The sequence below is a fragment of the Mobula birostris genome, chromosome 4 (assembly GCF_030028105.1).
Source record: "Mobula birostris isolate sMobBir1 chromosome 4, sMobBir1.hap1, whole genome shotgun sequence".
Lineage (NCBI taxonomy): Eukaryota > Metazoa > Chordata > Chondrichthyes > Myliobatiformes > Myliobatidae > Mobula > Mobula birostris.
Genome location: NC_092373.1, coordinates 161,607,939 through 161,630,951, shown reverse-complemented (window position 1 = coordinate 161,630,951; position 23,013 = coordinate 161,607,939). Strand labels below are relative to the sequence as shown.

Here is a 23,013-nt window from a genome sequence, read left to right as displayed (position 1 = left end):
GGAATAATTTTTTTGTTTTGGTTGTGTTGCAATGGTAATTATTGAATTTGGTCAGGGTGATAATTTACAGATAAGCAATGACCACACCAAGGTGATAAGGCCTTGTGCCATCAGTGGCTCTATCCTGACAATTACTTATCTTTTCTTTCCTCTCTTTCTCTCTCATTTTATTTGTCTTGTCAGGTGTCCAAATGAGTTTACTGGTGATCGCTGCCAAAACTACGTAATGGCCAGTTTCTACAGTACGTCCACTTCTGTCTCACCCTGATTTGAAGCATGCTTAGTCACACTGTTGATTCCTGCTATTGGTGTTGCTGCTAATGCTGTCAGTGTTACTGTGTTACTGCTGCTGCTATTTCCCCTTAATCCCAAATTTTCATCTTCACTTGGATGGTATCCCTTTACCAGGAAGAGAAGGAAAAGACACAGACTGAAGGACAACAGCGGGCCATGGAACCAAACGCAGGAGTTACAAACGAGTGGTTAGCATAGGGTTGGTCAGTAGCTGCAGAGGTGGAAGAGAGAGGCTGACAGTAAGCCAGTGGGAGGTCAATTGAAGGTTGCAAGATGTTAATGTTCTGTAATGAGGGCAGTCCACTGGTGTGGCATTTAGGCTCAGAAGAATCATAGAGCATTGTCAAGGAGGAACGAGACCATGTTTAGCCAAAAGCAAAAGCAATTGATCACCATTCTCAGAGATGCTTCCTGGTATAGTCAGTGATACTGGAAAAGATTAGAGTTACAGGTCAGGTAAATGTGGTAAGAGAGGGATTGCTAGTAGATTTCAGTAATAAGAAAGCCCAGTCTAATGACGTTCAAGGCAACCATGATAGGAAATCATGTGTAGTTCTTTGGAAGGTAATTGTGAGCACTCAAAGGTCAAAGGTTTTTTATTGTCAAAGTATGCATGTACAGTACACCTCCGATATTCGTCTTCTCCAGATAGCCATGAAATACAGAAAAGAGAAAAGCCGTCAACCCCCTTCCCACATGAAAAAGAAAAAGAACCAAAACTCGCAAACCCCAACACCACCCCCCCCACAAACTTCCCTCACATAACAAGCTAACAGATCACCAATATGGAAAATGGTAGCTGCAACATCAAACCCCAAACTCCCAACTGCCTCGCTCGCAAAAAAAACTGTGACAATAACGTCAAACCCTAACCCCACCTCACAAAATAACCAGTGACAAAAGCATCAAACCCCCGACACCCTCTCTCATACACAAAAGCTAACAGATTGCCCACACAGAAAAACCAACAAGAACATCAGACTCCAAATCCCCAACCCCTCCCTTGCACAAAAACTAAGATATCCCCCAGACGGAACCCAACCCACCAATCAGCAACAAGAAAGAAAACACAGAAAACTGAAGGAGAGCAATATAAACTAGAGTCCAATAATCACATGTCTCTTAGAATTTTGAAAACATCCTCTTTGGCAATGACGTTATATCTTAGCTAAGATCCCTTTGACTAATATCATTTACTGTTTGCCTGATCACTCAGTGTTATTTCAACATTTTTGTGTTGGCATAGGGAAAGTGATATTAAATTTTCCAGTTGTTTTGGTCTCATCTGACGATTCTTGCTCTTCACTTCACCATTCTATTATCATTGTCAAATATTAAATTAACCCTTGAGATTTACCTGGTGAGATTATATACTCATCCCATAAACTGTGCTGTCTTTTAATCTCAGCCTGTATTTAGTTCTTTTATGTCACTTTTGTGAAGTTTTTGGGTAGCCAACACTTTTCATCAGTAGTGGATGTCCTTTAGACCACTGGTAAATGAACAGAGGACACTCAAAGACGAAGTGCCCAATTATTTTCACACAACTGTTTATCACTTTCTCCAATTTGAATGTCACTTGGCTGTGCTCTAATGACTTGTTCTGAAATGATTCCATGTGCCCCAGTTTCTCTGACATAAACAAAATCCAATGCTTTTCTCATCGACACTAATAAGTTCCTTGCATTGGAAGTTTTTTCATAATACTCCCTATTGTATCATAGTATTAATAATTTTTTTTTGGGGGGGGGATGTGGATATTCCTGGTGAAGTCATTGTTTTTTTTTTGACATTTTCCAACTCGATGGAGAAGGTGATTGTGATCACCTTCTTCATCCAGGGCAGTATTTCTGGTGATGGTACTCCAGGTATCGTTGGAAGAGTAAGTTCCAGCAATTAGATCCAGTGATGATGAAAGAACACTACTTTAGTTCCTGCCATGATCTTTTGACTGGTTAGCCCTGGGTAAATTGGTACGTAATTTGTTATATTGGTTTGTTATTGTCAAACGTACCAAGGTGTTGTGTAAAACTTTGTTTTGCATACCATCAATAAAGATCTTTTCATCACATCAGTACAGTGAGGGTGGCTCCTTCACAAGGAAAGTGCAATGACAGGGTGCTGTTTTGTAGGATTCTTGATACTTACTGGGGGAGAAAGGAATGGGAAGGAGGTGAAGTAGGAGAAGGTAGCATTAGGGAGACTTACTCTCTACTCTGTGGCACACACCAGAAAGCAAAGGACTGTGGTATTGAAGGTGCACAGGGAATGGAAACCCATAGTTAAGTAATGGCATGATAAATAGCCTTCCTCTGTACCATCAGCAGAGCAACATAGCTCAGGATTTGTGACTCTCCATGTAGCAAGCACAATGATGACTGATGGACTGATGAAAGACCATTTTCTGTGACATTATAAATCACCTCGGGGCCTCTTGTTTAGCGTTAGCTCAATCAATAAAAAGCCAAACATGCGTTTGAGGAAAATGTAGTATATACTACACTGGGGAACTGTAGGGATCAAAGAGAAGAATGATGTGTTAGTGACAGTGTGCTTTGTCACCATCGCATTCTGTAGTCAAGGGCTGGAGTCCTACTGGGGCAAGTTACAATGAAAAGCTGAAAGAAGAGGACTGGAAAGGAAGGCAATGATGTGATTCTTTCAAGTTTTTGTTGGAATTGTGAATCATTACAGGTTGAATGGACAAAAGTTAAGTAAGAATAGAACTTTAACATGGTGAATCTTAGAAATGCCAAAGCAGGATTAATTATTTGAGTACAAATTTGATGGTAGATGAATGTCTACAACTTGCCCCATGCAATAACACACTGTTCACAGCACTGATACACAGTTACTTATTATCCTTCACCAAGAAATGACCATAAAATTCCCAGATTTCAGTAAAAACTCATATGATATATGCTTACATCCCTCAGGCATGGAGCCCGGATGGTATGTGTTCCCAGTCCCATATACTATACCTGATTCTTATTTCATTTAAGGGAAACTATGGGTGCATAAAATATGTTATGTTTGCAAGGACACTCTAGTCAAGGATAAACAGGGAGAGAGAGTGAAATGAAAAATAAATAAAGAAATGTCATGCAGTGTAACCAGAGACCACAAATGAATCCATATGGAAGGACTCCATCACACCTCTTCCTTGGAGGATAGTCTCCATTAGTTTTCTGCCAGATCCTTTATTGTACCATTACAATCCTCAATGTGGCCTCTATCTCGTTGCATAGTGAGTAGTCAAAAAGCATCCTTTAGCTTGTTTTTACTTTCCCCTGGTAGTGGAAAGATGACAGCTATCAAAAGCAATCTACTGTAGCAAAACAGCAGAAGAAAAATTGCGAGGATCTAATGGAGTCATACATTCATAGGCATACAGCTTGGAAGCAGGTGCTTCAGCCCAAATGGGGCATGCCAACCAAGCTTGTCGCATTTACCCACATTTAGAGCATATCCTTCTGAACCTTTCCAATCCATAAATCTATCCAAATACCTGTTGAATGTTGTTAAAGTACCTGCCTTAACCACTTCTTCTGGCAACTCGTTCCATATACAGACCACCCACTGGATGAAAAAGTGCTTCTCAGGTTCCTATTAAATCTCTTCCCTCTCACCTTAAACCTAAACCCTCAAATCCTTGATTCCTTGATTCCCCAATCCTGGTAAAAAGTCTATGCCCGTTGTCATTTTATAGATGTATATAAGACCACCTTTCATTCCTCTACACTCCTTTCATACTGGGAATCCAAATATCAAGAAGACCTACTAGTTCTGGCTCAGAAATTTGAGGGAAGGGTATTGTGAAACACTGATTTTTGCAGCAGATAGATAAACACCATTCAATGCAAATTTAATTACACCCTGGTCTCCCAATGGAGAGATCTTAGCTTTCTTTTTGGAAAGTAAGGCACAGATCTACAGCATTGTTCCAACAGTAGCAGACTTGGCAGCTTAATCAAGAACTGAGCAATGCAGGAGAATAGGCAGTGTTTTGACAGTTTAAAGAAAAGCAGGCTGCCTTATGGCATGATTTATTGTAATGATATTTTATTGTTTAGATTAGCAGAAAGACAAATTGTGAAGTAATGGACAAAGTATCCCTTATCAGGACTTTAAAATGGCTCCCACTGATCGAGGCTAATGCGTCCTTGTCCGATTTTAGCTTGCCACCTGGAACAGGAGAAGGATATCATTTATTTAAAGCGATGCTTTTGCCAATCAGCCATCTGAAATGCTGTTGTAACATTTATACTCCTAAAAGCTCAGGCCATTTAGAACAATAGACTCAGTATGGTCCAGAGGAATGAAACAGATAAAGAAAAGTTTTCAGGATGAGAACACCTATGGAATTGTCCCCTCTGTGCAAATGATATGGGAGAACGGGGCAGTAGGGATTGGTGTGGAGAGGCAGAGCAGGCAATACAAAGTCAAATAGAGAGCATAGAAGCTTTGGGACGAGGAGCAAGAATAATGACAGGATTGAGGGAGGAGGGGAAGATAAAGAGAGACAACGAGGGAACTTTGAGGTACAGGGGTTAAAATGGGCAAAAGAGGAAAGAGAGACAATTTCTAAAAAAATCAAAATACAGTGATCTGATGACAGCCTGAAGTGAGATAACTCTAAAGAATCCACCCACTCCAAACCAATATCCCTACTCGGATGAACAGATGCCTCCTTCCTTGTGAGAATCATATAGGAAGATTATTTTTCTCATTTAGCAGTGACATTCCCAATTACCAATTATATTTTAGATCCTCCACTATCTCGTGAAATTGCAGCTGCATCAGAGGTTAGCAGTTCATAATGGATTGCTTGATACTTAATTGCTTTGGATTATGGAGGTGTAGGAGACAAAGGGAGTAATATTTTTCTAATGGTTGGTCTGTCTGATTAATGCCAAGTTGCCCCTTCAAAATGAAACTACATTACTGGATAAAAAAAAAGGCCTTTAATTTTTGTCCCACACACTGAGTTGCAAAAGAACTCAATTACTTTTAGTTTGTTCATGGGATATAGGCATTCTTGGCCAGGCAGGACTTTTATCACCCATTCCAAACTGTCCCATTGAAGGCAAGCTTCCTTCTCAACCATTGTTGAGATGGTGCCCCTACTTTTGTCAGGTAGAAGATCCCAGCATTTAAAAAGCAAAACAAAGTTCATTGAGCAGCAGACTGACTGGTATCTGACTAATGCCTGAGGAAGCATTAAAGATGCTGATAGTGCCATGGAGGAAGCAACAGCTCAGACATGTCGCTTCTGATAGCGCAAAACTGCAGCTCCAATCTTCCTGAAGGACTCATGGACAAAATGCTGTGTTGCTCTGACACAACCCAAGGCAATATCCATTCCACAGAGTGCCCAAAGAATGTGTTATTACAAAAAACAAAGGGAAGAGGATATGATAACAGCTCACTAGTATCAGCCAAACGCCACTGATAATTCCAAAAATGCACATTCCAGAGCTCCAATTCTGTATTTATTTATTTTCTAAACAAACTCTTTTAACTGATAAAGTCTAGGCCCATTTGTTTTTGATGGACATTTGCGGGAATTGATTCAGAGCTCTTGATGGCCATCAAATGCAACATTCCTTTTTAGATAAGAAAGTTTTAAAATCAGCACTTCATTCCTAAAATGTGTCCTAATCTAACGTTGCTACAATGCATCTGCAGCAACCTCTTGATACTTTAATGCTTTTAGAAATTATGATGTCCAGACCAGCATTAACAACTGTTTTTGCCAACTTGTCACACTGTAATCATGTGCTTCCACCACTGCAGACGCTGTAGCACCTCTGCCAATGGGAGTATGCCATTCTAGGATTCAAAAGCTGCTGACAATTGAAATGCCAACATAAAAGTACACAGCAGATTAGGCAGCATCAGTGAAAAAGAGACAGAGTTAATTTTTCAGGTCAATAACCTCTATCAGGTTAATGACCTGAAAATTTAACATTCTCTCTCCACAAATGCTACCTGCCCTGCTAAATACTACTTGCATTTTATGTTTGTATGTCCTTGTAGGGGAAAGAGTTTAAATGGACGTTTCCAAATTATAAATATGGACATAGGAATGTAAAATGGCAAGATTAAAATAAGGACAGTATTATGTTACAATCTATTCACTTATTGCCTGTACACTCAGCTGCCATTCATCTGAAGGCTTTACATGGCCTAGTCTTCCTGTGAAGAATGCCAAATGGACTGAATTTCAATACAATTCACCACCCTTCCACTATTCACATATTAAAATGATAATTAACATTAATGACATTGTACTGTAAGGTACAGAGAAAACTATTGTCCATAAGCAGGCAATTAAAGAATAGGGTGTTTAGAGTCTAGTGATAATGGTTTTAAAATCTCCTTCCCCAGTTAAATACGTATACATCTCAATGGATGTTTAGACAATGTTAATTAAGAATCAGAATACAGTACTCCCATCAGTTTGCTAAATTCTGGATATGTTCTGCTCCCTTTGTCATGTTTAGGATTACTCTGCTGGCTAAACTAATGTTTGATAGTGAGAATTTTATACTTGTTTGCCGTATCTTTTAAAGAAAGTTGTACTCGGGCAGTATCACTCTCAAGTACTGGGCATCATTATTCCCATATTGTGTTCCTCCTTCAGTTAGAAAGCCAATTTCGCACAGTTTACAGCATTGAAAATATTTTAAGTGGTAGCCTTACAATAACCAGACAACTTTAATAGCTGCAGTCAGATCTGTAATGCAACAGTCTGCATCCTTTAAGATGGTTAAATGATGAAGCTTGGTGGGGTGCAGTGGGAGATTTAGGTGCCTGTGGATTATGATGCATGTTGAAGCTATGTGTTCCTGTTTTGTGTGCATGCATCTTTAATATTGTGGTTTTCACTCCAATGTTTGTATAAGTATATGTTTCTTCTCATTTTCTCTTGATTGTAATTTCACCTAATATTGATTTCAGTGTAAATCTGCAATATGATTGTAACAGTCTGCACACTTGAGCATGTATGCTATTTTAACTCTTGCTTTGATTCTCTCTTCCAACACATCTAATGTATGGTATTAGCAGTGCTCATACAAGACTGTGTACTGATTTCCAGTGAGGAAAACAAAGTCAAACACAGCAGATTGTCCCTCCAACCAGAAATTAGAAGAAATTTATAATTTACTTGTGAAATTGTGTCAGTATATTATTTGTATTTAAAGAAAATTTATTACAAATGTATAAATTTTAAATTAAAAATAAGTTTGTGAAGGCTTACATGATGCCTTTTTGAAGTTATATGAAGTTATATAGTGTTTGAAATTAGATTCAACTTTATTGTCATTGTGCCGAGTACAGATACAAAGCCAATGAAATGCAGTTAGCATCTGACCAGAAATGCAAAGAACAGTGTTATTTACAAAATAACTGTGAATAAAAAGTAAGTGCTACAGAATGCAGATATTCTGAAATTTAAAGTCTGTTTGGCTTCTGTAAGACAATTTCCATCTTTCAAACTGGAACAGAAGGCACTTTTTGATTTCAAAGCAACATTTTTTGATGTACCTCCTAGAGAGAAGTGTCTTGCTGTGCCTGGCTTTACCTGATTGTAACTCTTATTCATTTAAAATGTTCCTGTTTTTGAGAACTCCAGCATAAATAATGCATCTTTTAAGAAGACTGTTTACAATGCCTGAACATAGTCTGACACTGGGCTGGTAAATTACGTTGTCACCTTCATATAAATCACTTAAAGGCATCATTTAACCTCACAACTTGAAAAAAGATCACAACATGTCTGCTAAACAAAAGGTTGATTTCATCTGATATCCCACTAAGTTTTTTTGTAATGTTACCAAAATGGTTTGAAGTAATTTTCTCACCAGTAACTAAATTATCTTATATATTTTAAACCTTTGGTTTGCACCCCAACTATTTTATGGCTTTGTTATTTATTATTGAGAAAAGTATGCACTTTCCAGAACACCAAATCAGCTTATGTGAGCACTGTTTCTTCTGGAATGTGGCCACTCATCATTGTCTCTGGTTTGCAAACACAGGCTAATCATGTTATTTGTGTGATTTTCCCCCAGTATGTTGAACTGCTCTTCTCTGAAACTTTATCTCCCTTGTTTTTTCCTTTCCTTTTTGTCAACTTTCTGCATTGGCAGAGCATCTTGGAATTGAATTTATGGGTATGGACAAATCATTCCTTTTAATCTGCAGAATAGAGCCTGACACCTATGACTTTCCTCTGATTCCTAACTCAGTCTCTCTTCCTCCCTGCTCTCTCCCTTCCCCACCCCCCTTGTTCTTGTTGCTTTTGGAAGGGATGATCCAGCCATAACAGCCTGTCTGCCATGGTTCCACACCTTTTGCGGCTAGCACATAGGAAACAGACCATGCGCCTCACCCCAGCTGCAGCCAGAGAACTTGCTGTGTATTTAGGAGAAGACTGACCTGCTCATCTCTAGGCTGCTCCTCCGTTCACACAACTTTTTGCTCGATCTGAAATTGAGTTTTGTTTCTCACACTTGGTGTCATGAGCCTTTTATCATTTTCTTGAAAGCTATTCAAACTGCTCAAAACAGCTGCCATTAAAACAATTCACTGATTGTCTAATAAGTGCACATGATAGCATAGGACATACAATCTAATACTTCCAATCACTAGATATAGGTAAGATGAATGAAAAGAAATAGCCTGTGCAGGTATTAAAGTATTTCTCCCTTGATTAAGCCACAGTAAAATCTTTTCACAGTCAGTCCACAAAATATTGTTGCCATTTAGTTCTTAAGTCTCATTTCTCAAGCATCACAAAGACTGGAATAAACTGTCCAAACTGCTGGTGCAAAGTCAATTTAAGATTGATATTATAATTGAAATATAAAACTCAGTAGCCTTCAATCGAACACAGCATCTGTTCTCACAGAAGTCAAAAGAGGTCTCCAGACTTGCCTAATATATAGCTGATTTTCAAAACTCCTTTTTCCTACTTTGGGAGAAAGCTTCCTACATCTTAAACTCTTTGCAGCTTAGCTGCTAATTCCGATGTTTAAAAAGTGAATAAACAAGCAGAAAGCCTCAAGATTGAAGAGTGGAACTTGTGAGGGTACAGCATTCCTACAATAATATACTATAAATGTATATCAACTCAATTTATAGGGGGTGATAAGTATTTCTGCCAAAGGTTAATGATATTTGTGACGGCAAGCTGTGAATATGGAAAACCATCTTTACTAGCAGGATTCTTGAGACAGAGGGTGTTAAGTGTACAACTATTTATCTATGGTTGGCCAAATGACTGCTGCTCTGGAGAATACAAAAAGGTCGCTCCCTCCCACCTCCCCTTCCAACCCCACTTCCCCTGTTTAATTTAAAGTTAAAATATCTATTGCTTGCTTAAGCTAATGGCCACTTATTTGGGCCAATTTGAAACCACTTTAAAAATAAAACTGTCTTGCAATTAGAAATTGTTCTCACCATGGTCACTGTATGATCTTAATGTTCTGTGAATTTGTTAGGTTATTCAGGGTTGTGGTTAGCCCCTTGTAATTTCTCTCTGGATTTCCATTTGATTGTCAAGGGAGGAACATTGTATTCTGACTTTTCTGGCCTTGAACATCACTGGTGGATTAGTGTAGATGCACAGGACAAGGCCATTTCCCCAACAATTCCAAAACATCTGCAGCCACAGATAATGGAAAAATAATGAATGATATTGGCTAAATCCCCTTATGCTTGGAGCTCCAGGTTGCAGTAATTATATAATAAATTGTATTTTAATTGAAGACATTTTCAATGCAAACTTAGACTTGCAAGTTAAGTTAATTCTCTCCTCCCCCACAGATTCATAATTGGGGAAGACAGAAAGTTGGGCTGGGGTTGTTGGGACAGGACAAATTTTTCTGTAGCATCAGAGTTTGAAAAGAGGTATTCACTCAAAAACCTAATAGAATCTATTGAGATCTGAATTGCTTCTAACAGGGAAGTAGTTGTGAAAGATGAAATTAGTGAAATTATAAGAATAAGTACCATAATTAAGAAGGAGGTTGGAAAATGCAGAGCCAATTAAAACGTATTTCATAAATATTCAGCACTGTTGTACTAATGGCAAAATCAACCACATTTGTCTCAACCAATCTCTTATTATCCACAACCATCTCAGAGTCTGAATGCTAGGAAAGGAAGCAAGTAGATTAAAAAATTACAATAATCTGAGCTCTAATCCATAGAAGCATGGGAAAAAGAAGTACATTACTTAGTGCATGAGCTTTTTACTATCCAAATCAGACTAATCTGAAGCTTCGCTTCATCTGAGAGCCATTAGCCTAAATCCTCTTAAAACCTTTTGTTACCAATACTCCATCAAATTTAAATTCATAATTAATAATTGGCCAAATAATGATTACCACTTGCAGAAGAGAATGACAAATTTAATCATTCTCCTGGGCATAGAAGTGTTTCCTATCTAAATTTTCTCTAATTTTTAGATCATAATTCTAGTACCAGATTCCTAAGCTATGTTTTGAGATTCATATTCAGATTATGATTCCGATTTGTATACCAAATGTATATTGAAACATACAACCCCCATCCCCCAAACCATTTTTACTAATTTATAAAAAAAAACAAGCCTGAGCCACAATCTTGACAGAGACTGCAGCTCAGTGCCATCTTGACCCTATATCGGCTCTCTTAATTTCCTCCTAATACTAATCACTATCAATCAAATCACCCTTAACTTTTGAAAATCCAATGACTACCATTCTAGTTTGTGTAATCTCACCCTATTGTTAGAGTCCAGGAATCATTCTGGTAAATTTATACTGCACGCACTTGAATTCAAATGTAATTGTTCTCATTTTTATCTTTGTTATATTTTTTTTATCATTTCAAAAGTACCAAGTAAGTCGTGATTAAATTTTGTGCTGGTTCAGTCAGTCGGTGGTTATGTTGTGTGGGACATCCCTTCACACTTTGCTTCAATCACTTTCTTTCCCAGGTATTTCTCTATTTTGTTTTCCTCTATCAAGCATGCTATACCAGACCTACAGTTGACTTTCTAACCTGAAACTACTGTTTATAAGTTAAAATTTCTACTACTCTGTAATCCTCTTCATTGTTCATTCTTTTAAAAAATTGCTCGCTGTTTTGGCGAGTCTAGGTTTCCTAAATTATTCCAGTTGAATTGATGTTTGGTCTTGTATGGACTTGGTGTTGATCCATCTGTTGTGATTGTCCTATGTTGTTATTGTAAATAGCAGAATGGCTATTGGGCAGCCAGACAGGAAAGAGGTACAAGGCATGTTAATAATGTAAACACAGACACAGCCAGCTGTTGAGATAACATTTTCCTTTGTATTTATAAAAATCATGTAGAATTTGAAGTCTTTGCACTATACTTGAACTCTCTTAAATTTTTCTGCATATTATGAATTTTACTGATGATTCTATGATGACTTGTCGAGTATCACATTTTTTACTTTTTGTTGCTTTAACCCCTTAATTATATATCTCTTGTCACAAACAAATGCAGACCATATTTGCCTAATCCCAGAAGCTAATGTTATGTGCACAAGGAATTAAATGGTCTCTTCTTTGCAAAGGACACACCTGCCTGGTATTAAAGTCCAAAACCACCTGCCAGTATATCCCACCGTTAAGCTTGAATCTTGACAGATACTTTTGATTTGATAAGACTGAGCCTCTTATTTCTCACAGTGTGCTATGTTTAACACACACACATATTCTGTGGCTTTAAAAGAAATGTCAAAACAGAAAAAAAAAATGCTGGATTTCGCCATTCAGCGTTCCAGTCTGTTCTGCCATCCAAAAGCGTCATAGCTGATCATCTAACAAAACCATAATCCCACTCTCTCCCCAAGCCCACACTTTATTTTGTATCTTAAAAAGTGTCTATCTCCCTCTTAAATATCATCAGTGAGTTGATGAGGCCTTTTGTGGTAGTGAATTTATCAGGTCCACCACCCTCTGAATGAATAAATTTCTCCTCATCGTAGTCCTAAATTTTGTGCGCTGTGTCTTAAGACTGTGGCCCTTGCCTCTAGAGACCATCTTCCCTCCCCTTCTGCCCATCTGGCCTGTTCAGAACTTCACAAATTTAAATCCAAATCTTCTAAACTCTACAGAATACAAACCTAGTAAACTCAGTCTCTCCTCATTCAGCAGTTCAGTCATCTCAAAAATTAGTCTAGTGCAAGAAAAACTTCAGATTTTACTACAGATTTTTCATTATGGTTCGTTCTTGTGAAGAAAAATCTGGGAAAAAATTTACAGCTTATTGGTAAAGATATCCTGGTCCTGTCAGCTGGCCTCTGTTCTGAAATTTACCTTGAAAATGGTTTACACAGTGATGTTTCTCTGCCAGTGAGGTTGAGTTTGGGTCAGATGGAAAGCATCCCAATGAACAATTTCCCTCTTGCCTGATCCAAGCCTTCATGGAAGTAGTGAAGAAGTGAGAACAAGCATGTTCAAAATTAGAGCAATTAAACCTTTTTAAACTCGTATGCATTTTTTTTTAAAAAAAAGGCCAATAAATTAACTACAATTACCTCTAATATGGCATTATGCTGCAGGAAACATCAGTGAGTAAGAATCCAACAATAACTTCAGTGTATTGTAGAGTTGTGAGGCACTTTTTTAACGCACTGCAGGAGTCTGAAAAGGCAAAGCCTGGCTTATATCATGCTTTTTGTTTTCTTTTAATACTATACTTATGTAGTAGAATTGAATCCACTGGAATGGAGAATTGTGGCTTAATATGCAAGGAATATCAGAAGTGATATTTATGATTGAGAATATTGCTGTATGTTTACCCATATGTGGCAATGCTCATCGTTAAAAGGATGGGTGGGTCTCACAGTAAAGCTGGAGCACATTGTATGTCACTATTTGCATTATTGCATCCCCTTGGCCATTGATGCCTACAGATATCCATGCAGCCACCACATCTATAATTAATAAAAAAAATAGGAAGTACACTCAGTTCTATACTTCTACTTAGACACAGCATGAATCCAAAGAAACATAAAATGAAACACAAAAGCTTAGCTTAAGCCAGGAGTTGCCTTTTACTCAAAACAAAATACATTGCGGAGAGTTTCCATTTTGTGCATTGAACTGAGAGCTCAATGCAGGTGGAAGATGGAAAGTGTGCCAGCAACATCTCCTTGTCAATAGAGTGAAATGATTACATAACCTTGTGTGCCAAATGGCAAGCCTCAGACTGTGACCTGCTGCCTTCTGTTTCTCTTTGCAGAGGCTGAGGAGCTCTACCAGAAGCGAGTACTGACGATTACAGGGATCTGTATTGCTGTTTTGGTGGTTGGCATCATGTGTGTGGTGGCGTACTGCAAAACAAAGTAATCCAAAGTTTCATCTTTTATCATAAATGCTGATCAACACCAAATTGCCTCTTCTCTTATTTCTATTGCCCAGGCAAATTTGCTTTGTAAATATAAGAGACTGCGAATGCGTGAAACTGAAGCAACAAGCGATCTGTTGGAGGAACTCAGCAGGTCCTGATGCAAGTTTTGATCCCAAAACATGAACAAATTCCTTTCATCCCACAGATGCCTCTTGACCCATTGAATTACTCCAGCAAATACATGTTGTTCAAAATACACTTTGTGTTTGAAAATCTGCATTATTTAAAATAATTCTTTCCACAATTAATATTTAAAAGTGAAGCACCTTAAATAATTCTTAAGTTGCAAAGGAATGTTTTACCCCATTTGGGTAGGGATTTTTACTAAACTACTGGGGTAAAATATGATATTCATAATTAAAAAGAAAATTGGTGTGTAGATGTGATTGGCTTAAGGTGTCAAGATTAAACACAACCCAATATATGGGTGTGGCATATCGACACTGCCTGACCTGCGGAGTTCCTCCAGCATTTTATGTGTGTTGATATGGATGTAGATCTCTCTTTGCTTATTGGAAAGGATCTCTAGGAAATGTCTTCAAAAAAATCTAAGCTCATCTTTTTTTCCTAGCACAAATCCAGAGCTCAGGACCTAGACTCTAATCTTATATTGATTGATGGTCTTTTACAGAAAAGCTGTAATGATGGACAGTGGAGCAAATGCTGATAGAAATATTAATGCTCTGGTTTCTATTATTGGGTTTGTTGGGAACATTGATGGAGTCAGCTGACACTAGTTCTTCTGAATATCATCCGCTGATTAAACAATATACAAATGTGCTTTTCACCCAACTTTGACAACCTTCTTCCAGAAGAGCATAACATTCAGTAACCCAAGGGGAAATAATTTTGTCTTTGATCACTGGTGTATCATGTCAGTTGTCACTTGTATCCACACTAGATTCCATTAACTAGTGGATGCAAATGTCAGGAGTTGACTCGTGTGCAGCAACATGTGTTTAACACTGTGAACATGGGGAAAATTTCACATCCTTAATGTTTGTTTAAATGAAGAACAGAAAGAAAGCTATGGTTCAATGAACTAAGCCGAGGAGGCAAACTCTTCAAAAAAAAAAAAAATTGGCAGTGACAGAAGCCTGGAAGCAGGGATGCTATTCAATGCATCTGGCCCACCCTCACCCACGACATCTCTCAATCCCAAACAAGTGTTTTGTAAAGTTAATGGGAATAAAATTCAGCATTGGCATGGTCTCAAGATGGGATCAGCCATCTGCTGAAATCCATTCAAAGAAAGTCAGACAGGTTTAATAATGGTTAGCTTTTGCCAACTTGTTCATTTGGCACCAAATGCCTAAAATAACTTGACCTGCAGTGTGTCATTTAGAATATGAAGAATGCTCAAAATGCAATGATGCATACAATGATTAAAATCTCTCTTAGAATTAGTGACAGTGTTACTTGCATGCAATACTTAGTAACCTATTTTTTTCATTTGAGTGAGTTTATAGAATCACAGAGTCATATAGTAAAAAAAAATCATGGAAACAGGCCCTTCTATCCAACTGGCCCATGCTGATAACTGCATCTTCCCTGCTAGTCCCAGTTGCCAATAATCCTCCAATCTTAACTGCATTACCTTGCAGGGAACATGCAACATTCCTGAGGAAAGGAATGAAGGTTCGAAGGCTCTCTTGGAGCCATTGATTGCCATCAGTCCAGAATTCTGCAAGATGGTTCCCACACAGCTTTTCAGCTGCATCTTGCGTACTGTCAGTAACTGAAGGAATTGAATTGAATTGACTTTATTTCTTACATCCTTCACATACATGAGTAAAAATCTTTACGTTACATCTCCATCTAAATGTGCAATGTGCAATCATAGTAATTTATAATAATTAATAATAAATAGAACAGTCAATGTAACATAGACATACACTCAGATCAGCGTGAGTTAATCAGTGTGATGGCCTGGTGGAAGAAGCTGTCCCGGAGCCTGTTGGTCCTGGCTTTTATGCTGCAGTACCATTTTCCGGATGGTAGCAGCTAGAATAGATTGTGGTTGGGGTGACTTGGGTCCCCAATGATCCTTCAGGCCCTTTTTTCACATCTATCTTTGAAATGTCCTGAATCATGGGAAGTTCACAACTACAGATGCGCTGGGCTGTCCGCACCACTCTCTGCAGAATCCTGCGATTAAGGGAGGTACAGTTCTCATACTAGGCAGTGATGTAACCAGTCAGAATGCTCTCAAGTGTGCCCCTGTAGAAAGTTCTTAGGATTTGGGGGCCCATACCAAACTTCCTCAAACTTCTGAGGTGAAAGAGGTGGTGTTGTGCCTTTTTCACCACACAGCTGGTGTGTCCAGACCACGAGAGATCCTTGGTGATGTAGATGCTGAGGAACTTAAAAGCTGTTTACCCCCTCAGCCCCAGATCCACTGATATCAATAGGGGAAGGAGAATAAGAAGAAAGGCTCACTGCCTACAAAATCAGGATCAATTTTCAACTTGTATAATGTTTTATTTTGTCCTCACAGTTCTGCATTATGTGAATGTCTATAAATTAAACTCAAAGTACAGCATCTGCTTCAGAGTAGAGAAGGAAAGGTTTTAACCAATTGGATATATTTACTGAGGAAAGTTGCTGTGGGGGTAGGGGATCGAAAGCCAGAGGACACAAGGATAAGGTCCCAGCGGTTTGTCCTTGGTCAGTAGCACTAAATAAATAAATGCTGACTACATGTTGTGCACTGTTCCCAATATTCAGTTCTATTACCTTCACTACAGCAGAGAATATTTGGGGCTACTGATCTAGAATGATCTTCTCATGAATGATAAATTATCAAAGGGAATTCAGTAGAAATTCCAGGCACATCATAGATGGTGGAAAAGCTGAGGTAAATAGTGTAGATGCATAAAGAAAGGGGAAGAGCTGTCAAGGTTTGAGGTGTAAAATCTGCAGCATAATCCTGGTGCAGACCATGTGGACTTAGAATACTATCTCTGCATTGTAAATTGTACGTTTTTCTACTTAATGCGATATTTGGGTTGAAGTTGATTTTAAACCTCTCATTTACAAATGTATCACATAACTTGTGCCATGTAGGAATGGCTGCAAACGTAACATGTTTTCAGTCAGTACAACCTTTCATTCAGTTAGTTCGTTCTGTATTTATTTTTGGAAGCACTTGGTTTGGACAGGATGCAGAGGAAGGATTAAATAAGACCAATATGTGAGCCATATGTAAAGGGTTGGCCATTCAGATTGAATGCTACCCTGGTGCTGAATGAAAGGAGTGCTGAAAATTCATCCTTGGAAATTTACTGCTTCTATGTAAAGAAATTGTCCCAAATGATATTTATTTTTGCCCCTCATGCATTGCTTCTGCTGCCTTTCACAGAAAACAGAGAAAAAAGCTGCATGATCGTCTAAGGCAAAGTCTCCGCTCTGAGCGAAACAACATGGTAAATCTTGTAAATGGACCCCATCATGCAAACCCCCCAGCAGAAAATGTTCAACTGGCAAATGTAAGTTCACCAGGCATCAATATCCATTAAACGTGTACACAGCTTTGTGTGTGCATGATACAACTTATGCTTCTGAGCAATAAGCTAGTGTCACTGCTCTTTGGTTCTGTGTATTACAGGAATGCCAGAGATGTGATTTTTTTAAATTGCCACTTATTCCACAGATTTATCAAACAGATTTTAAGCCAGAAGCAGCACCCAAAAACTGCAGTCACACATGCAATGAAAACAGAATGTTTCAATTTCCCCCCCTTACACATTCTGGACTATGCAACCATGCAGAGTGAGTGCAAAGGAAATGATGCTAAATCAGAGGTTCTGAATAGATTCAGCCATTTAGGTGGTTTGAAGTACCTCTTAGATCTAATACAGGTTTAAAGTTAGACTGCTATCAGTGGTATCCGTACAACAAATGTAGATCAGCAATGTCATTAGTAGTTACACTGCAGATTTAAGGTCAAGTTCAAGTTTAATTGTTGTTCAACTATACATGAATACCCATGAATACAGCTAAACAAAACAATGTTACTCCAGGGCCAAGGTGCAAAATATAGTAGCAATAGTCATACACAGCACAAAGTACACATAGACAGCAGTAAGATGTAGTCATACAATAAAAATATAGTCCAAGTACCTAAGTCCATGAGTATTGAAGCAATCTGCAGTCAAACACAATACATCCTGTCTTCTGCTGAGCGAATACTGGAGAGCTGCACCACACCACCCCCAGCACCCTGGTGGAGTGTACCAAATCTGCCCCTCTCCTGGGTGGCTGCAAATAGGCAACACTGTGGTTTGAGGCCTACTCCTTGATACCACCAAGGCCACACAGCACCCACACTGCTCACCAATCAACCAGTGAACTAGACTTGCGGTATTCCACATTAACAATGTTCTACAGGGTCTTTCAATCACAGGAAAAGCGACTAAGATGATCACTCGCTGTTTGACTGCACAGCTCTTTCATGCACCCGGTCAGACGCCTCTCTGACACAGGCAGCAGCATGATTTGCACTAAGTCTGAGTCCTTCAGTTTATCTGCCAACAAGCAACTCACTGATAGGATTGACCTGCAGTACTTTATGTCCAGCAAGGTCTTGTGATCGTAAAAAAAAATACATTTATAAAAGACAATAACATCTTTGGTTGGCCTTGTAGAAGCCACTGCAACCAAGTGCATTGCCATCTTATCAGAAGTCAACACGTGATATGTTATCATAAATCTTGTCAAAAATACCTGACCCCTTACAGGAATGTGTCAGGTTTAGTGGATGCAACATCATATTTACACCTCGCGCCAATGTAATCTTATATAACATATAAGATAAAATATCAGTAGATGAAGTACATAATTAACAGTAATGCTCAATATATCAGAACCAGGTTTAATATTACTGACATATGTTGTGAAATTTGTTGTTTTGTGACAGGACTACAGTGCAATACATAATAGTATTGTATTAGAATATTTAGTTCTTGATTAATGGCATTGTGTTCATGTGTCAGTACATTCAATGTAAAATTATAGTTTTGTGTTAGTGTCAAAAAACATATTTAATAGCATCATATTAAGAGATAATGTATCTGTAGTATTGTGTTATTGTGTGAATAAATATACCACAGGATTAATGTGGCAGTACTTAATAGCATTAACAGTACTATGCTAATGTATCAATGGATATAATATGTAAGATTAACACTTCCAGTACTGTCAATACTGTCTGTATAATACATTATAACATGAATTTAAAGTAGCTGACTTGTAGGATTAACAATTATTTTATATTTGTGGAGATATTATTAAACTAAAAAAATTCTGTCAGTGTGTCAGTATAATTAATACTAAGCTACATAAGGAGATGAGTTTGCTAAGTTAATTAGCCACTGTGAGTTAGTGTGCACACTCTTGAGGGAGGATTGAGGGATTGATGAAAATGTGGAGAAAATTTTAAAAATACAGGATTGGTGTAGGTTTAGTGTAAATGATGGTTGATATAATTGTGAAGTTGTTGGGTCAAAGGCCTAGCTCCATGACCAAAGGGTTTGGTTTTACACAACCTTAAAGGAAAAAAAGTGAGGTTGAAAGGTATGTATGATTAGGAAGAGGAACCCAGAGCTTAGGGCTTCTGCAACTGTTGTGACTGAATGAAACTCAGAGATGACCAGAAAGAGTCAGAATCAAAAGTAAGTGAAATCTGGAAAGCACTACCTGAGAAGGTGATGGAGATGGTAGTTGTCCTTACAGCATCCAAGAATCATCTGGATGAGAACTTGGATCTCCAAGGCATAACTAGTTTAGGGACCAGGTAAATGAGATTTGTGCAGATAGTTATTTGATGGTCAGCAGAGACGTATTGGGACAAAGGGCGTGTTTATGTGCCAAATGGCTATGTGAGGGTTTGACTCAAAAGTAGACACCAATAGTTTGAAGCGGGGGAACAAGCCCTTGGGCAGGAAATTAAGTCTACAAATTGGGGATGCACTTCAGAGCTGGAATCAGAATTAGGGTTATTATCACTGACACATTGTATGTCATGAAATGTGTTGTTTCATGCCACCACTAAAGTGCAAGATTTTAAAAAATCACCATAAATTACAACATAGAGCAAAAGAAGAATAGTGAGGTGGTGTTCATGGACCACTTAGAAATCTGATGGCAAAGTGGGTGAGTAGTTTGGAATAATTTAGTGAGACAGTGAAAATTAGGATAAAGTTAGAATAGGACAAATGAGGTTGGTCAGGATTACATTAGAACAGTGACAATAAAGGAAACCTAAGTTTTTCAATTGCCAACAGATGAACAGAGCTGAGGAAGAATTAAACAATGTTACAGGATTTTATGAATAAAGTTGGCGTGTCCTTATAACGTAAAAGACTAAGAATATTGTGCTCCTTTCAGTTTTCATAATATAGTTGTCACTTGGAATATGCACAATAGCATTAGCAGTAATTTAGAACAGCTCCATCTTGCCATTCCTGTGCAGGAAAATGGGACTAGCTGGATGAAGAGCAAGGCTGCATGACTTGTTGGGCCAAGGGGTTTATGTAAATGCTGTATTGCTCTATGACTTAAAAGCATACTGTTCTTGTGTGTGAAGATGCAATATAGGAGAAACAGTATTTTGTCAACTATGCTTCTAAACACATGAAATTAACAGAATAGTATTATTATTTTGGCATTATACAACATTAATGGTGTGGCATGAGCTTGTCAAAAATGTAATGTGGAATTAATGATAGAGCATTTGTTTTCACAAGTGCTGTACAGAGTTATCAGAATTAGTCTGTTAGTATATGAAACATACAACAGAAGCTAGTGTCATTATCAATAGATACCATATGGAATTAGCAGCACAGAGTACTTTCAGAGATACATTGATTAACAGTAATATGACATGCAATTTGAATTTTGCAGCAGCAGTACAGGACATAATCTTACTATACAGGGCATAATCTTACTATAAATTACAAAATACATATTTAGTGCAAAAGAAAAGAAAAAACAAGATCATTAGATATCTTGGTAAATTAGAAGTAAAACATTGATATTCTTGTGATGGAAGTTTTATTCCCAAAGAGAACATAAGATCATGTTTGATGTGTTTAGAGGTAAATTGACTGAGGTTGCAGTTATAAACGAAACATAGTCAGGTGACCTTGCAGATCGTCAGTAACTGCTATGATTATAGGTCAAGTTGTAGCATCAGACATATCAGTGTCCCAGTCTATCCATTATTTGCACTCTGTCTTGATTTAAACATTCAGGGAACTAGACACTTTGGCCCATTGAGCCCATGCCAATCTATTTACACGAATCATACCGTAATCCCAATATTTATTTTCCCCATATTCTCAGCAGCTCCCCTCCCCCAGATTCTACCACCAGTACCTAATTAGCCGACAAAGTAATCTGTGTTACCAATGGGGAGAAAATGGGGAATGCCGTACTAGATCTAGTACTAGGTAATGAACCGGGTCAGGTCACAGATCTCTCAGTGGGTGAGCATCTGGGGGACAGTGACCACTGCTCCCTGGCCTTTAACATTATCATGGAAAAGGATAGAATCAGAGAGGACAGGAAAATTTTTAATCGGGGAAGGGCAAATTATGAGGCTATAAGGCTGGAACTTGCGGATGTGAATTGGGATGATGTTTTTGCAGGGAAATGTACTATGGACATGTGGTCGATGTTTAGGGATCTCTTGCAGGATGTTAGGGATAAATTTGTCAGGGTGAGGAAGATAAAGAATGGTAGGGTGAAGGAACCATGGTGACAAGTGAGGTGGAAAATCTAGTCAGGTGGAAGAAGGCAGCACACATGAGGTTTAGGAAGCAAGGATCAGATGGGTCTATTGAGGAATATAGGGTAGCAAGAAAGGAGCTTAAGAAGGGGCTGAGAAGAGCAAGAAGGGGGCATGAGAAGGCCTTGGCAAGTAGGGTAAAGGAAAACCCCAAGGCATTCTTCAATTATGTGAAGAACGAAAGGATGACAGGAGTAAAGGTAGGACCGATTAGAGATAAAGGTGGGAAGATGTGCCTGGAGGCTGTGGACGTCAGCGAGGTCCTCAATGAATACTTCTCTTTGGTATTCACCAATGAGAGGGAACTTGATGATGGTGAGGACAATATCAGTGAGGTTGATGTTCTGGAGCATGTTGATATTAAGGGAGAGGTGGTGTTGGAGTTGTTAAAATACATTAGGATGGATAAGTCCCCGGGGCCTGACGGAATATTCCCCAGGCTGCTCCACGAGGCGAGAGAAGAGATTGCTGAGCCTCTGACTAGGATCCTTATGTCCTCGTTGTCCACAGGAATGGTACCGGAGGATTGGAGGGAGGTGAATGTTGTCCCCTTGTTCAAAAAAGGTAGTAGGGATAGTCTGGGTAATTATAGACCAGTGAGCCTTACGTCTGTGGTGGGAAAGCTGTTGGAAAAGATTCTTAGAGATAGAGTCTATGGGCATTTAGAGAATCATGGTCTGATCAGGGACCGTCAGCATGGCTTTGTGAAGGGCAGATCATGTCTAACAAGCCTGATAGAGTTCTTTGAGGAGGTGACCAGGCATGTAGATGAGGGTAGTGCAGTGGATGTGATCTACATGGATTTTAGTAAGGCATTTGACAGTGTTCCACACAGTAGGCTTATTCAGAAAGTCAGAAGGCATGGGATCCAGGGAAGTTTGGCCAGGTGGATTCAGAATTGGCTTGCCTGCAGAAGGCAGAGGGTCATGGTGGAGGGAGTACATTCAGATTGGAGGATTGTGACGAGTGGTGTCCCACAAGGATCTGTTCAGGGACCTCTACTTTTTGTGATTTTTATTATTGACCTGGATGTGGGGGTAGAAGGGTGGGTTGGCAAGTTTGCAGATGACACAAAGGTTGGTGGTGTTGTAGATAGTGTAGAGGATTGTCGAAGATTGCAGAGAGACATTGATAGGATGCAGAAGTGGGCTGAGAAGTGGCAGATGGAGTTCAACCTGGAGAAGTGTGAGGTGGTACACTTTGGAAGGACAAACTCCAAGGCAGAGTACAAAGTAAATGGCAGGACACTTGGTAACATGGAGGAGGAGAGGGATCTGGGGGTACATGTCCACAGATCCCTGAACGTTGCCTCACAGGTAGATAGGGTAGTTAAGAAAGCTTATGGGGTGTTAGCTTTCATAAATCGAGGAACAGTGTTTAAGAGTTGCGAGATAACGATGCAGATCTATAAAACTCTGGTTGGGCCACACTTGGAGTACCGTCTCCAGTCTGGTCACCTCACTATAGGAAGGATGTTGAAGCATTGGAAAGGGTA

At 38.8% G+C, this 23,013-nt stretch overlaps 1 protein-coding gene across 6 annotated transcripts in view; it reads left to right on the top strand.

The window, feature by feature from the left end:
- The window catches only part of nrg1 (neuregulin 1), a 194,906-nt gene that overhangs the window by 159,537 nt on the left and 12,356 nt on the right, over positions 1 to 23,013 (top strand). For 3 of the 6 annotated variants that reach the window (XM_072256360.1, XM_072256359.1, XM_072256364.1), the window contains 2 exons: positions 13,562 to 13,664; positions 17,091 to 17,217. In XM_072256360.1, coding sequence (XP_072112461.1) covers positions 13,562 to 13,664; positions 17,091 to 17,217 — 230 coding nt within the window. Of the gene's footprint in view, positions 1 to 183; positions 243 to 11,188; positions 11,285 to 13,561; positions 13,665 to 17,090; positions 17,218 to 23,013 lie in introns of those variants that run through there. The other 3 variants (XM_072256361.1, XM_072256362.1, XM_072256363.1) reach the window with 2 other exon arrangements.